This window comes from Phyllobates terribilis, unplaced genomic scaffold (genome assembly GCF_046119375.1).
Source record: "Phyllobates terribilis strain yellow unplaced genomic scaffold, ASM4611937v1 Scaffold_1__5_contigs__length_1240528914, whole genome shotgun sequence".
Classification (NCBI taxonomy): Eukaryota; Metazoa; Chordata; class Amphibia; order Anura; family Dendrobatidae; genus Phyllobates; species Phyllobates terribilis.
Window position 1 is genome coordinate 1134065045 of NW_027362761.1, and position 16787 is coordinate 1134081831.

A 16787-nucleotide genomic window follows, 5' to 3' on the forward strand; every position below is an offset into this window, starting at 1 on the left:
AAACCAGAAGTTTACATACACTATATAAAAAGACACATATGCATGTTTTGCTCAATATCTGACATGAAATCAGAATAAACCTTTCCCATTTTAGGTCAATTAGGATTACCATAATTTTTAGTAAGAATGAGAAAGAGAGAAAGAGAAGAAAGAGAGAAAGAGAGAAAGAGAGAAAGAGAGAAAGAGAGAAAGAGAGAAAGAGAGAAAGAGAGAAAGAGAGAAAGAGAGAAAGAGAGAAAGAGAGAAAGAGAGAAAGAGAGAAAGAGAGAAAGAGAGAGAGAGAAAGAAAGTTAAGGCATTTATATTACTTACTGCAAAGTCAGAAGTTTACATGCACTAAGATTACTATGCCTTTAAACAATTCTGGACTGCCCATATGATGTTGTCATGTGTTTGGAAGCTTCTGACAGTTTTTTTGGCAACATCTGAGTTAATTAGAGACACACCTGTGGATGTATTTTAATGCACACCTGAAACACACTGCTTCTTTGTGTAGCATCATGGGAAAGTCTAAAGAAATCAGCCAAGATTTCAGGAAGAGAATTATGGACTTGAACAAGTCTGGCTCATCCTTGGGTACAATTTCAAGATACCTGAAGGTGTCTCGTTCATCTGTACAAACAATTATATGCAAATACAAACAAGATGGGAATATCCAGCCATCATACCGCTCAGGAAGGAGATAGTTCTGTGTCCCAGAGATGAACGTGCTTTGGTCCAACAACTGCATATCAACCCAACGACAAGTCAAGATGTGAAGATGATGGCAGGAGCTGGTAATATTTTGTCAATATCTACCGTGAAACGAGTACTGTATCAACATGGGCTGAAAGGTCATTCTGCCAGGAAGAAGCCATTACTCCCAAAGAAACATAAAAAACTGATTCATGTTTGCAAATGCACGCAGGAACAAATACCTTAATTTTTGGAGACATGTCCTGTGGTCTGATGAAACTAAAAATCAAACTTTTTGGGCATAATGACTATCGGTAAGTTTGGAGGAAAAAGGGAGAAGCTTGGAAGCCTAAGCACACCATCCCAACTGTGAAACACGGGGTGGCAGCATCATGTTGGGTTGTTTTGCTGCAGGAGGGACTGGTGCACTTCCTAAAATATATGGCATCATGAGAAAAGAAGATTATGTGGCAATACTGAAGCAACATCTCAAGACATCAGCCAGGAAGTTAAAGCTTGGGCGGAAATGGGTCTTCCAAATGGACAAAGCCCCGAAGCATACTGCCAAAATAGTAAAGTGGCTTAAGGATAACATGTCAATTTTTGGATTGGCCATCACAAAGCCCTGATCTCAATCCTATTGTAAGTTTATGGGTAAAGCTGAAAAGGCAGGTGTGAGCAAGGCGACCTACAAACCAGCATCAGTTACACCAGTTTTGTCAGGAGGAATGAGCCCAAATTCCGACCAACTATTGTGAGAAGCTTGTGGAAGGATATCCCAAACGTTTGACCCAAGTCATTCAGTTTAAGGGCAATGGAACAAATACTAATGAAATGTATGTAAACTTTTGACTTTGCAGTAAGTAATAAAAATGCCTTAAAACATTCTCTCTCTCATTATTCTGGCATTTGGCAAATATTAAAAATTATGGTAATCCTAATTGACCTAAAACAGGAAAGGTTTATTCTGATTTCATGTCAGATATTGAGAAAAACATGCAGATGTGTCTTTTTATATAGTGCATGTAAACTTCTGGTTTCAACTGTATACCGTATATATTTTTTTCTGGTTAGCCAATAAAGGTGTCACTCAAAGAATACTTTGTCATTTTTGGGCATAAAAGTATTTACAGGGTCTTTCTAGAATTAGAATTTTCACCTGTTCTAATGACTGGGGCAAAAAACAACATCAAAAAGTTTTTTTTTTTATAAAAGTGTTTTTCCTGCTAAGAAACATTTTTGATGAATGCAGAAAGGTCTGCAGCAAGTGCTTTACAGGAATCTGTCAGCAGGTTTTTGTCATGTAATCTGATAGCAGCATGAAGTATGGCCAAAAAGCCTGATTCCAGCGATTTGTCACTTAGTTTATTGGGTGCAGCAGCAGTTGTGATAGAATCAATTTTCTCTGCTGCAGATCTAGCAGAGCATGGAGCACTGAGCCCTGTATAACCCGGCCCACACCACTGATTGTCAGCTTTCTGTCAATATATAGTGTACACAGAAGGCTGCCAATCAGTGGTGTGGGTGTGGTTGGACCAGGAGGTACGAGATACCTAGTCTTCTAGTGACAATCTTCTGCTGATAAAACACTGATTTTGTTGAAACATCAAAACACAGCCCAATAAGTGACACATCGTAGGAATCAGGATCTCTACTCCTACAATATGCGTCTCTCGGCTTACATGATAAACCTGCTGACACTTTCCCTTTAATGTGTGCACACATGAACATGTGCAAATGTTGTCTTTTTCAGGCTATTCCGCTCTGAAAAATCACTTGAAAAAGTACCAACTAAAAGCTGAAAAGAATTAACATATGCATTTCTATGTAAAAACTACTTGCTGCTTATATGTTCTGTTGATTGAGCGTCTTAACTACTTCAAATTTCGATGGGCGTGCTTCTTTAAGGGTTCTTGAAAAACAGAGAGAGTTTCCCCGCTTGGAGAAGACCTCTTGTGCACATACTCTAGAAATATCAGTATGACGGTATAAAACGGTTTTCATTTTCCTATGACCCAGCAAATCCTATGGCTGTGATAGATGTGTTGGAAGCATGAAACACGTATAATGCTGACAACTCGCTGCCAAAAAATATGCCGATATTAGCAGTGAATGTAACAAGGCCATGAGGAATGGTGGGAATTCAGCTGCCTCTATAGAACAGAGGAAAGATAACAGCGAGAAGGGATATAAGAGCGGTATCCCAGGATTGAGGCTGTAATGAGAACATCCATAGTAAACAGCACTAACATTATAAACATCGCTACCTACATTGGTGCAGCTATACGTCCCTCGCGTGTACGGAGAATCTAGCAATATCTGGCGTGCAGGGACAAGGATCGATCAAACTGAATGGCGTCTCCTTCCATAAAGTTGCAAAATAATCTTTATATTAATTTCTGCTTCTGTGAAGGTTGAACAACAAGTAAACAATTCAGCCTTCACGTGAATATGTGCACTAGGTGGCGCTGTTCCAGTGCTACTATAAATGGATCTGTCATCCCCAATGTTAAGTCGGAGACCGTATCTAAGAAATGTAATACCGTAGTTATCATCATGAGTCGTCGTCTTCCGGCATAATCAGAGGCAGCTCCGGTGAGCGGTGAGCAGATAAACTGCAGCAAGGAGAACAGGGATCCGACAAGACCTGAAATATAGTGAGAATGACCATTAATGATGAAAGATCATCTGTAACAGGACATACAGATTAGGAACCAAATCACGCCACACCATGACCTGGGACCTGCAACAACTGGACACCAGGAAAATGGGACTGGGGAATTATTCCACTGGACACAAGAGATTTGGACATAAAGAAAGACGCCAGGGACCTGAACAAAGAAACAAGAAACCATGAAGTGGGAAATAAAGCTGCAGGACACCAGGGATCGGGACCTGAAATGAATGGACACCAGGAACTCAGACAAAGAGCTACTGGACACAAAGGGCTTGAAACTAAAGGACTCCATGTTCTGGGAAATAAAGCTTTCTGCACCAGGGATTGGGAGATAAAATCAGCGATCACTAAAAACTAGATCATAAAGTCATTGGACCACATGATTAGTAAATCAGTCCACCAGGGAGTGAAACATGAAGTAATAAGGTACCTGAAACCAAAAGACTTGAACATAACTATATCACACACCAGGAAATGTGGCGTAAAACCACAGGATGTCAGGAATTGGGACACTAAACCACTGGACACCGGGGACTGGAACATCAAACAAGTGGACACAAGGAACCTGAAACCACTGGACACCAGTGGGCAAGAGCCATGAGACATGGCTGGACACCAGCGACGGAGGAGTGAAGCTACTAGACACAAGGGACCTGAAACCACTGACCCACCAGAGACCTGAGCCACAGGAGACCATTGACTGGGAAATAAAGCTGATGGGCACCAGAGACTGAGACGTGAAACACCTGAGCACCAGGCACCGAGACATAGCACTACCGGACACAACGGACCTGAAACAACAGGACTTCATGAACTGGAAAATAAAGCACCAGAAACTATACCATAAAGCCACAAGAGCACGGAACTGGCACATCAGGTGGAACTGGAATCCAATGGATACAAGAGACTGGAAAATAAGTATAGTACACACTAGGATATGTGGCATAAAATATCAGTATACCAGGAACTGGGACAAAAAACTACTAGACACCTGAAACCACTAGACAACCAGGGATATGAGCCACAGAATACCATGGGCTGCGACATAAAGCCAAGTGACACCAGGAACTGAAAAATAAAACCAGTGAACATCAAAAATTAGAGCCAAAGCCATTGGGTACCAAGAACTGGGACATCAAGCCATACTGTAGTGCACCAGGGAGTGAAACATGAAGCCAGTCAGAGATCTGAAAACAATGGATACTAGCACCTAGAAAACAACTGTGGCATAAAAAAAACACTGGACACCAGGGACTGGGGTATGGGAAATGCAGTCACATCTACATTAAGCAACTATGAGTGAAGGAGCCAACCTTTAAAGGGGGCTGTCTCAACTTCTTAAATGGGTAAAATTCCAAAGTGCTTGTAAAAACCAGCAACTTCGTAATGTAGAGCCTCTTAATTTTTAATTTTATAGTTTACTGCTTGTTACCTAGGTGACTGGCCACCTCTATAAGGGTGAAGGAAATGGATTAAAATAAAATGTGCTGCTGAATGAACATTAACTATTATTCTCATCCATTAGTGCATTTAAAGGGGTTGACCAGGACTTTAATTTTTTTACTATGGTCCTAAAAACTAACAGGCAGGTAGCTGCTAACAGAAGCAACTACCTGCCTGTTCTACTTAGGGCCAGCTCAGAGCAGTCACAGAGCAGACTCCATTTTCCGGTCTACTCTGTTGACGAGGCGTGACTGTCAACATCATGCTGATTGACAGTCCGCTCCCCGCAGTTATGCAGTGGGGAGCCAGCTATCAATCAGCCCGACATTGGCAGTCATGCCCTGTAAACAGAGCCGAGTGGAGAGAAGCCTCTGCTCTGCCGACGTGATGTCAGTGGAAACTGCTGAATTGCCGTCAGGAGCGGTCTGTGACCGCACTGTGCTGGCAGAGATCGGTGATGGGCACAACAGTCAGGTAGTTAGCAACCACCAGCCTGTTAGTTCTTAGTCCCATAGTAAAAAAAAAAAAAAATAATTAAATGGTCCTAGATAACACCTTTAAATGGGTTGTCTCATTTTCACAAATGGGTAAAATTGCATATTTCAAGTAAAGACAAGCAACTTTGCAATTTATTTTATATTCAACATTGTGTCAGTTTTCAAGAAGAAAGGGGTTTTCAATTTTAAGGGTTTACTGCCTTTTGCCTAAGTTATTGACAACCTTTGGACCCGTAGAAGCACCGGAAGGTTGGAAACGGCCGTAGTCCTCTGCTCCCCTCTCCCCCGCACCTCCCTCCGGGGATCCTGCCACATGCCGACCGCCACCATGTTTCGCATTTGAAAATAAAGGATTTTTCCATGAAGATTCGGTGAGTGCTGCCTTTACCTTTTTTTCTCTACTATTGGACATAAACTTGGCTATCTGCACCACCAGGCGAATCTTTGAGCACATGAGCTGAGACTAATACAGGTGTCTGCTGAAAGTGATGAACGGTGTGGAGCCAGTAGTACTTCCTTCACTCTGAACCAAGTCTCTCAGCAGCAGAGACCAAGCAAGACAGGCGGCTAGTCAAACAGGCGGCTAGTCAGACAGGCGGCTAGTCAGACAGGCGGCTAGTCAGACAGGCGGATCCCCGGCGGCTTCTGCCCACTGGAGTGACAGGTTTCTCCCTGCATGCGTGTATAGGTAGAGACCTGTCACTTCAGGGGTACTGTGGCAAGAAGACACCTGACCGGCTAGTCTCCAGTGCGGCTTGGTACCCAGCGGCTTTGAAAGCATGTTTTTCTCTGGATACCTAGCTGGGATCATGCAGCCAGTGTCTGATACATGCCGCAAATCGGGCAGCCTGTATCAGCTGTCGGGTTCCCTTTAAAGACAGCAATCTTGTAGGAAAACTGTGGCACTGAGTCTGTTGAAAGACTACAAGTTCCCGCATTCAATGAAAGCTTCAGGAGTTAGGACAATAATGCAATAGGAAATTATTGATTTTGGATGCAGTTACTTTTAGTAGATCACACATCTCACCTCCAAACAGAACACTATGGTACTTCCTCTCCTGGGGAACCCCAACCGCTCCCGCAAACCAATCCACGGTCTGCTGCAACGTCTGATAAAGTCCATCCTGAATAATGAGAAACAAGGATATGATACTGCATTACATATTGGGAACTTACATACTACTACATAGCTAATACTATCAGCAGGCACAGACAGCAGACAGAAGGCTCCTGTTCTAGAATAGGTGCCCCTTGCTTTGGTGCCAATCTACCAGTGATTATTACTCAAACTTGGATTTTTTTAATTACACCAGCCTAATCAGTTCTAATATACTCTATTTAATATATGGTATTTTGTAGTATTGTGAAATCTGGTGACAATTTTTTTTTAAAAGTGAATGAGGCTGAGTTGCATTACCACCCGTCGAAAAGGTAGGGTATTGTTTTTATAACCCTGTATCTTTAAAATCATGTTTTACAGCACGCTATGGTGTACATGGAAGATGACAAAGATAACAGTCGTTCCATTATGCTGTTTGTCCACCAAAGACAGAATTCCCCTAATCCGTGACCCATGGGACAATTCCTCAACCCAATTTTATCTTAGTTTCTCAATAAAGGGCTAGTCCTACACAAGTTTTGCAAAGAGGATGAACATGAATCAACCAAGACTGGGCTCCAATCTACTTACGTTAGACTTGCTGTAATGATCCAATATGGAAGGCAAGAGTGGTAGGATAAGAGTGAAGCCCAAAAGATCGATGAGCAGAGTCAAGAAGACGACCGTGATGACCCTGCGAGAGCTTGGCGTGGGCTCTTGCTGGGTCCTTGCTGCTGGCACCTGCATCATCCTTTGTTCTAATAAGCTCAGATACTTGCACCCTGTAAAACAAGTACAGTCCTGAGGACGGCTACCTCCTCAATGTTCCACCTCCCAGGAGGCTCAATAGTGCTGACTCACGGCAGAGCACTTTATAGGTTACGGTGACATTCCTGGAGCTGTGGAGAAGTCAGAACTTCAGTTATTTTGTAATACCCAGAAGTTGCTACAGTAAATTAAGCAGGAAACAAAGCGTGAAGTAGTAAAATGATCGGAACAGGAAGCCGTTCCCTTTAAGTTACACATGCAGCAATGATGCAAAGCAGCTTTTTATAATGGTCTTGCAAAAAACATGCTGCAAAAATTGAAAATACCCAATGGCGTAGCAATAAGGTTGCTTTTGCAATATAGAGTTCAACCTGCATAATAATTATCTACAGACTAATGGCTCATTCAGACATCAGTCATTTTCTCATACAAGAACAATCGATCAGAGTTTCGTCAGTTTGTCAGATTTTTGATCAGTGTAACAGAGTTTGATCCAAGTTTCATCAGTATTTCATGGATGATAAAAAAAAAAAAAAGTTTAGCCTTTTCCTATCCAGTAGTCCAATAAAAACTGACTGCACTTGGATGGCATCAGAGTGCTATCAGATTCTTTCATGGAATTATAAACTGGCATTGCTGGTCTTGATCAGACACTCCATGAAAAATTGTCCAATTTTGATCCGAACTGTCCCATTCACTATAAGGGTAGGTTCCCAAGAACTGTCTGTATACAATCCGTTTTTTTTCTTTTTTTTTTTTACAGCAGTAGTTATTAATCATTTACAAGACCATTTATATTTTCCCCATGTTGCAGAACGCAATGTATCGGTAAAAATCGGATGCTATACTGTGGCATCCGATTTGTATTTATTTTTTTCCGCACCAATAGACTTGAATGAATGAGTCGTCTGATTTACGGAGGAAACTTGTTCATGCTGAGACTTTTTCACACGCCAATTTGGTCAGTGGAAAACAAAAAAATCAATCATTCATTTTCACTGCCCCATTGAATAACAGTGGTCCGAGCGCCGTCCATTTTTTGCACGGGCAGCGCGAGTTTCATAGGCATCTTGTACAAAAAAAAAAAACACACTGATTTTTTCCCTCAGATTTTACAGTTACAAAAAAAAATATATATATATCTTTAAATCACAGATGAGTCTCATGTAACTTGCATTGAAGTCTAGGGAAAGTGAGTCCCGTGCAACTAGCGTAAAAAATAAATAAAATTTAAACACGTCATGGTAGCTCGCAGGTGACAAATGACACCACTGGACACCATTAGATGCAAAGTCACAAAGCAACACCAAGATCTCAATGTCGCATGTAACGCCAGCCGTAAAAGGGGATGGAGATTTTAAACTTTTCTTTATATGCATAGTTCGTAGTTTTTTTTCAACAAAAACTTCACTAACCTAGCTCCATGGTTCTGCCACTGCCCCCCGTCTCTGTTGTTTGGCTGCAGAGGTGAAGTCACGTCAGTAGCACTGCAGGCAATCACTAAACTAGTCATCTACATCAGCAAAGCTCAGCGATTTGTTGGAGCAATGTCTACGTGACTGCTGCAAGCAAACAGACCGGGGAAGCGAATGAGAAAGTTACTAATTTTGAAACGAATGACAACAGCAAAAGAAAATGGCATGGCTTGGAGGAATCAATGGACCCAGGTAGGGCAAGTACAGCAGGTTTTTTTTTTTTACAATCATCTGTGCATATGAGAAACAGTTTTCAGAAAGTGGACAACCCCTTTAATGTTTAATTTACTTTTTTAACAGTCTCATATTAACCTCCTTTGTAGTCATACGAGCCTAATGCAAAACAGCAGAAAACCAGAAGACAGCACGCTGGTCTGATGATTCAGTCTTCATGGTATTCTCTAACCTTCCTTTGTCGGCTTGTGATTATTTCTTTAATCTAAACTGTATAAAATAGCATTAAAAAAAGGTCAGGACAACCACAAGGTGGAACATCCTCCCGATGTACAAATAAAACGTCTCCATAGACTTCTATAGACAGCACAAGAGTTTCTTTTTGGCATATGAAGATTACACTGGTACGTATATACAGCAAGGGTGTGTGCACACGTTGGGTATTGGCATCATGTGCATCAGAATTCAGAAATCTAAATCACTTTGCTGGTACTGTAAAACGCTGAGGCAAAACGCAACGTGTGAACAAGCCCTAAAGCGCATTAATGTGACACCCGATAATCCAGACACAGAGTTATAGTATAATCAATAGGATTTCCAAAGCCTAGGGTCCAGAAACTCACCACTGAATTTCACATGACTGGGTGACAGCACTGCTATAAGACTTTGTCTGTATAGAAGCTTAAGGGCTCATACTCATTCGAGAGAAAAACGGATGAGTGCAATCCAATAAAAAAATAAAAAAAATCGGATTGCACTCTGACCAATGTTATTCAATGGGTTACATCTAATCTGCGATATTTTTTCTCAGCTGAAATCAGACTGCGATTTGCCGAGTATCTTGGACGAGACTCATCAATGCAAGTCAATGTGTGCGAGAAAAAAAATGGATGGCATACGGACCATCCGTATGCCATCCAATTTTTACGGATACATTACCATTCTGTAGCATAGAACTCTGTAAATTGTCCTGTAATTGCAGAATAATAGTTGCAGAGAAAAAAAAAAAGTAATGCATACAGATGTCATACGGGTTCTAGGTGTGACAAATCGCATAGCAAGTCTTTATTCGGCTTTACAAACTATGTTACTATGTAATCGCACGGCACTCGGCTGTTTTTTCAGTCCAGAAATCGGACCGTTTTTTTTTCTTCTCACATATGGGTATGAGCCCTAAGGGCGCAGTCAGACGGCCATATAAATCAGACTGATTCCGGAATGCAGTGCCCGGACTGGCCGGCGGCTCTCCAGACTTGTGTGTGACAGCTGCATAGAAATACATGAAGCTGTCACACTTGGGTCTGGAGATCCGCCGGCCAGTCCATGCACAGCGTTACAATCTTGGTCCGATTAATACGGCCATCTGACTGCGCCATTAATGATATGTTTATGTCTAGGGTCACACGACTGGGTTTCTCTCATCTGAGAAAATCGATCCAATTATGGTGATCAGAGTGTGAACAATGTGTGATCAGAGTGTGAACAATGTGTGATCAGAGTGTGAACAATGTGTGATCAGAGTGTGAACAATGTGTGATCAGAGTGTGAACAATGTGTGATCAGAGTGTGAACAATGTGTGATCAGAGTGTGAACAGATGTGGAGAAAAAAAAAAAATTCTCTCCATCTTCTCAATGGACCTATAGGTATGAACGGCTGAGTGCGATTCGATAATTGGATGCAACTTGTGCATGAGAGGGAAAGGACGGACATGGTAACAGCCCCATGTAATGACATGGGGCGAGTGCTATCTGTCAAAACGAGGAATAGCACTCATCTGATTTTTACGGTTGTGTGCATGAGACCTATAGTAAAACTATTGCGGTGTAATGCATATCATGACATTGTGTGAGACCAACCTCAAGAGGGAACTTTGTGAAGTCACAGGGCCTAGTTAGCGCTATAGGAGCTCTGGATGCTGGGCCGAGGATGCCAGGCACAGACGTGAAGACCGGCTGGCACAGAGGACCATGACAGAGCAAATAGATTTATTTACCTCTGGATTTAATCTTTCATATTTGGAGAAATCAGAACGGTTCAGTGGCTTCTACTCTTCCTTTACATTAGAGCATTTAAGGGATTCCCCTAATCCATTTTCGCTTGCTATTGTCATAGGTTTCAAAACGAATAAATCTTTCCCCGCTTCTTTGATTTGCGACACATATCTAGTGATCGTTCGACTGGTATTACGCAGCGTTCACCTGTTCTGACCAGTGTATTTTCATTTGCCGTAGTTTCTTAGGTTGTGCCAATACATCTTTCAGTTTGGCAATTTATTCTTTAAAATTGTGTCAAACCGTATACATTTCTCCACAATTTGACAACATTGCTGCAAACCGTTTTTGCAACTATATCTGAAAAAAGGTAGCAAAATGAAGAAAGCCCCAAAGCGGCCACAGAGTGTAAATCCAACTTTAGAGGATTTCTGCAGAAAATCCAATGCATTGCAAAGTATGAAATCTGCAGTGAATTTCCACAGTGTATATGGTCTTGCTGCTGATTTTAGATTAGCATCTGTATTCAATTTACCCTACACATCACTCCGCAGCATGGATGAGATTTCTTGACATTTCTCCCACGGAACCATTACTGCAATATTATGTGGAACTGATCCATGTGAATAAGCCTTTGTGCCTGAATTCTTCATTCACACCTTCGTTTGAGACCCCGCCTTATTTTTACCTACACGAAAAAGTGCAGGATGGAGAACTAATGATGAGCATCTTAATGGAATCCCAGGGAACCCATTCTAGTCAACACAGTCCTTTGGGAGCAGTTTGTGCCCGTTGTGTGATCTATCTGCAAATTCCTGAAGCCGGTTGGAACCTCTGCTAAACTGGACATTATAATCTTGATAGAACGTATCAATTATTAACCAACTAAATAAAATACTTCATCTTGAGGCTTCAAACACGTCTGCGTCATCACATGATTTGGGGATTAAATAATTTTCGTGACCGAGTCATGCTAGCCCCGTTTTAATTAATTCCAACCTATAACTTTTTAACCCCATGAAATAATATTACTCCTTCGAAAAGAATTGAAAAGTTTTCAATGCACTTCCTGCCGGACAGCCCCCAACATTAGCTCTTCCAGTGCTGCTGTGATGTGCTGCTCATCTCCTCCTGGGGCTAAGATTACAGCCCTTCCCCTTATTATCTCCTCTACCTGTAGCTTACTCCTCCATCATCTCCAGCTCCCCCTCCTCCCTGTATTTCTATCCGCTGCTCTCTCCTGCAGGAAACACACTAGGGTTTTATATAGTGTTTTATATACACACATTATTATTCTGCGCCGTCTCATAGAGACTCCTTACCCATGTCTTCCTGTAGTCTCAGCGTGCTGTACAGTGAATTCACTCCTTCCTCTCTGTCCCCTCCTGCCGCCAGCCCTGATCCTCCCTTCGCCTCCTCCTCCTCCTCCTCCAGCATCAGATTTCCGTGCTGCAAGTTCTGTCACCAAACTTCAAAAAAAATAAAATAATGCAAAACAGCCTATTTTTTCATCAGCGTAAAAACACAAAATAATAATTGGGTGCCCAAGGAAAGTAGATTACATTGCAATTTTAATTTCAAAACCACGACACTAATGTATAATATTGTTTTTATGTGAAACCTCAGTATTGAAATATGTTGGCGCTATAGAAATAAAAATGTATCTTTCAGAGATTTTTTTTCTTTGCACTATTTTGGAAAAAGCCTCATTCACACGTCTTTTTTTTTTTACGTGTCTCTTCCATGTTTTTCACAGGTAGAACACTTATCCATTATGATTTATGTGGCTGGTCGCATCTGGGTTTTTTTTTGTTGTGGACCGAGCAGTCCGCAATAAAACAAAAAAAAATAAAAACTGTGTGCTGTCCGTATTTAACATTGTAAGAGAGAGAAACTTTGCAATTTTTTTCTATTTTTTATTTTAGGAGATGAGAAAATCTCGGGTGAAACACTGATGGTAAAAACAGACACCCTGACCTAGCACTGATGAAAATAGGATTGTTTTTTTTGCATATGAGAAAAATCACTGACATCTGTACAAGGCCTAAGGCTAGGGCTATACGGCGTTTTTAGTCTTATAAAATGCAACCTTCTGATTTTCTTAACATCACAAGTAATGTTTATAAATGTGGTCATGTTACTACATGCAAAGTGATGCGACCGTGACACCATAGCTGTGAAAAATATCCAAATCGAATGATTTTTGGTCACGGAACACAAATCACAAGTTCATGTGCAACTGAGATTCATCTGTAAAACATATACCGTATTTTGTGGACTATAAGATGCACCGGACCAAAATACGCACCCCAAGTTTTGGGTGGAAAATAGGGGGAAAAAAAAAAAACACCTTTTACTAAAATGGTGGTGCATCTTATAGTCCAATTTTTCTGTAGCTTAATGGGGGCGGCTGCTGTGGAGTGGGAGGAGTGGGGCGATGCTGTGGGCCCCCGGCTGGCAGGAGGAATGTGTTCGGCGGTGATATGGCCACGGGCTTTAAGAAAATGTCGGCAGAGTCCACTTTCTATTGTTTTCAATGCGGTAGACTTTGGGAAAATGGGCGCCGGAGACATTTTCTTAAAGCCCGTGGCCCGCCGCAGCCATATCACCGCCGAACACCCCCTTCCTGCCAGCCGGGGGCCCAAAGCATCGCCCCACTGCTGCCGCCACCAGCTTCCTGCAGCAGCGACCCTGCTCCACCGCACCTGCTCTCCACTTGGTAAGCTACATACATGGATTATAAGATGCACCCCCATTTTCCCCCCAATTTTTGGGGAATAAAAGTGCATCTTATTATCCAAAAAATACGGTAATACACTCAACATTGAAATTGAAAACATCAAGAAGGGAAAATTGTGGAATTATGTAAATCACGGGATGGACAGACATCTAACAGATCTGCATATGATGAAAAAACTGAAAACTAATTTTTTTAACACATCTGCTGCTGGCAGCTCTCTTTGCAATGAAATCCTAGATGTGCTCGATGGGAGACGAGTCTGGAGACGCTGCAGGCCATGGTAGCAGGTTTAGGCCACACAGGCTGCTCACAGTAGCACCAACAACGTTGTACTCCTGATAAACACATTTTACGACAAGGGTGTACAAGACACTAACTTACTGGAGGTCCCATGGATATGTTGGGCCTGGCCGTCACTAAAAGTAGATAAGACTTCTGGCTGCTGCCAAGGGGACTCGTCATCACAGATAACCAGGCTGGCTGAGGTCCAGTATGTGGGAACTGGGGGCAGCTTGATCTCAACTCAAGAAGAGTCCCATCGCGAGTGGGCCACGTTACCCCGCTATAATGTTGTCAAGTTGGTTGCTGTAATAAAATGTAGTGGAAGCCACATATTTTTGCTATAAAGAAGTGTAAGTGTATTTGTCAGAGATTGAGGTATTTGAGCTTGTTAACTAAATGGGGGCAGCATATGATCATATTATGTGTACCTGCACATGGACAGGTCCGTATAGGGTTCATGCACGAGGCTTTGTCATGTCAATAACTTTCCACTGGGGTTAGATACACACTAGCCCCTGTTATGCAAAACAATATACAGGTGTCAAAAATAAGATAAGGGTGGATAAGGCTGTTGCTATCAGATGAAAAAGTATAGGCGAGATGTTAAGGATCTAAACCATAACGTTTCTCCTTGAGAGTGACATGCCAGTTTAAGGAGATTTATAAGCCATGCAATGCTCCTCTGGGAAATTAAAATATGCAAATTGCCTCCTCAGAGCGGAAAATGACTTAAACTCCAGTGCCACCTATTTGAAGTAGCAATCCTAAAAGTCAATATTGACCCTTTAACGAGTCTTATCATATGATGTGGGATAAAAGACAAACCAGAATCTCAATTTCAAGGGGGAGATGGCAACAGATTTCAGTTATCGTCCCAAGAAGTCCATTTATAGTTCTGAAAACTTCAAGCTTTCTGGCTGCTATTAGCAATGTTTTTTTCTTTACTTGGTTCCTTCATTAGTTATCACAGAAAGTCAATTTCTGAAAGACATGTGACTCGGCCCCAGGGCCGTGGGGTACTCGGCAGCCGGGCCTCTGGTTGCTGAGGGGGATATCACAGTGGTTGGCCCGGTCCGTGACCCAGGGCGGTCAGTAAAAAGGGGAACTTCTATTATATGGGGTTTTTGGGATTATTTGTGACGCCACCTGTGGTGTCTGGTGAGGATCACCAGCGCTGCAACAGTCCTCTGAGGCAGATGTTAGGGCAGCTTGTGATGGAACGGCTCCCCACAGGTGGAGCAGGCCTTAGGGCAGTGTAGATGAATGGAGGTGCGCTGGGTCTTGTAGTGCAGGGAGGGAAATGGCACCGGCGAAAGAAAGGAGCGGAGGCAGCTAGTGCAGTCATCCAAGATTTACTCACAGTTCTTAGACAGTCCACAGGTGCACTGTACTGGTGCAAACCTCCCGCGTCGCACTGCGTTCACCGGGCAGAGGTTCAGTCCTTCTTCAGGCAGCTCGGGTGTACCTGGCAGAACCCCACTTTCTTATGTACCTCTCCAGACCGACTTCACGCTGGGTCTTACTCCCTCCTGCCCTGCGCTTCCCACTGTGAATCCTGTTCGGGTGCTGCGAGGTCCCCCCTGTCCGTCGGAGTTACACAGACCTGCTTGACCTTATTTGGATTGGAGTGGGGATTTGACTAATGGCTATAGAAGCCAGAAGCCTCCGGTTTTTCCAGCCAAGGCTTGAAGCTGCACGACTGGGCCAGGGGCTGGTCCCCTTCTTGCGGCCTAGATCCTCCTGACACTTGGCAGGTTCGGGGTGTACGGGTGCCGCCTGCACTTGCCTTACCCCCTAGGATCCCTTCTATACAACGGAGCTTACTCCCTGCTCCCCTCCTGGGCCTCTGTCCTAGGCCCTTGTGGTGGAGCAGAGCTCCTACAGAGACTCTGCTCCCAGTCTGTTCCCACACAACCAACTCTACTACTACCTATTCTAAGATGTCTTCCTTTTATATATCTACTGTATGAGTGCTCCCATAAACTACTTCCTCCACCCACACCCACTACTGGTTCCCCCTACCTTTGGGTTCCCCCCACCCCAGCCAGGGACAGGGCTCAGCAGCTGCGCTCTGCATGTTGCCCCTCCAGCCGGCCTGGGGTAGTGTAGTGTTGGATGTAGGTGTTGGGGTTCCGTGCAGTACTCCCTCCTTACCTGAGAGAAGGGAGACACCACACCTCTGGGTGAGGTGCAGTACCTCTGTGGCAACCGAACCCCCAGGGGCGCCACACATGGTTCACCTGTGCAGGTTGTCATTTCAGATGGCAAAGCCATAAATTAAATCGACAAATCGCCTCTTAATCTCTACCATGATCTGTGGTCCCGACTTCCATTGATTCCACTGACAAGATGAGGACCTCAGCATGAATAACTTAACTACAGTGTCTGACAATGACCAAAAATTCCATCTCTGTGATCAACTTTTCCAGAAATTTTTGCGTATGGTTGACAATAATTCTAGTTTGTGTAATGAAAAGACAGATTTGGTATTCAATAGTCTTATTCGATCTTCATGACTCGGTCAAGATCTCTAGTGTATGGTCAGCTTCAATTGAGGCTTTTTCGATTACCATTTAGTCAACTACATGGAAATTCAGTGACTAAGGGATGTCGAATTTAGGGAGATCCTTAAACTTTTCCTGTTGAATGTTATCTTGAATTGTTGGGAAACACCCTGGTTAACAAAACATTGCTCATTTTTTTTGGTTTTGTTACAGTGGATATGTTATCACTCCCATCATGCTGTATAACATTAGTTATGTTGCACTCACATGTAAAACTTAGAGAATGTGATTAATGGTGGTTCCATCCCTGCCTGCACATTTGCCATGCTGTTAATGGAGTCCATACATTATACATGTACAGTTACTGTCTATATGCCAGATTCCAGAACTCCATATATAAGTTCGTCCCGGGATGTTGTCATTCTACTTCCCACAGCTACGGTTGAGGACAAGACTTACA

General features: G+C 42.8%; 1 protein-coding gene across 2 annotated transcripts in view; it reads right to left on the minus strand.

Moving 5' to 3' along the window:
• MFSD10 (major facilitator superfamily domain containing 10) overlaps positions 1-12220 on the minus strand; it is a 56750-nt gene extending 44530 nt beyond the window's left edge. Inside the window, exons 1-5 of one of the 2 annotated variants that reach the window (XM_073657219.1) lie at positions 12124-12201; positions 7253-7290; positions 6983-7173; positions 6320-6416; positions 3219-3322 (exon numbers count right to left, since the gene is read on the minus strand). In XM_073657219.1, the coding sequence (XP_073513320.1) occupies positions 3219-3322; positions 6320-6416; positions 6983-7141 (360 nt within the window). In that variant the 5' untranslated portion in view covers positions 7142-7173; positions 7253-7290; positions 12124-12201. Of the gene's footprint in view, positions 1-3218; positions 3323-6319; positions 6417-6982; positions 7174-7252; positions 7291-12123 lie in introns of both variants that reach the window. The other variant, XM_073657213.1, reaches the window with a different exon arrangement.
• Positions 12221-16787: the final 4567 nt, after the last annotated feature.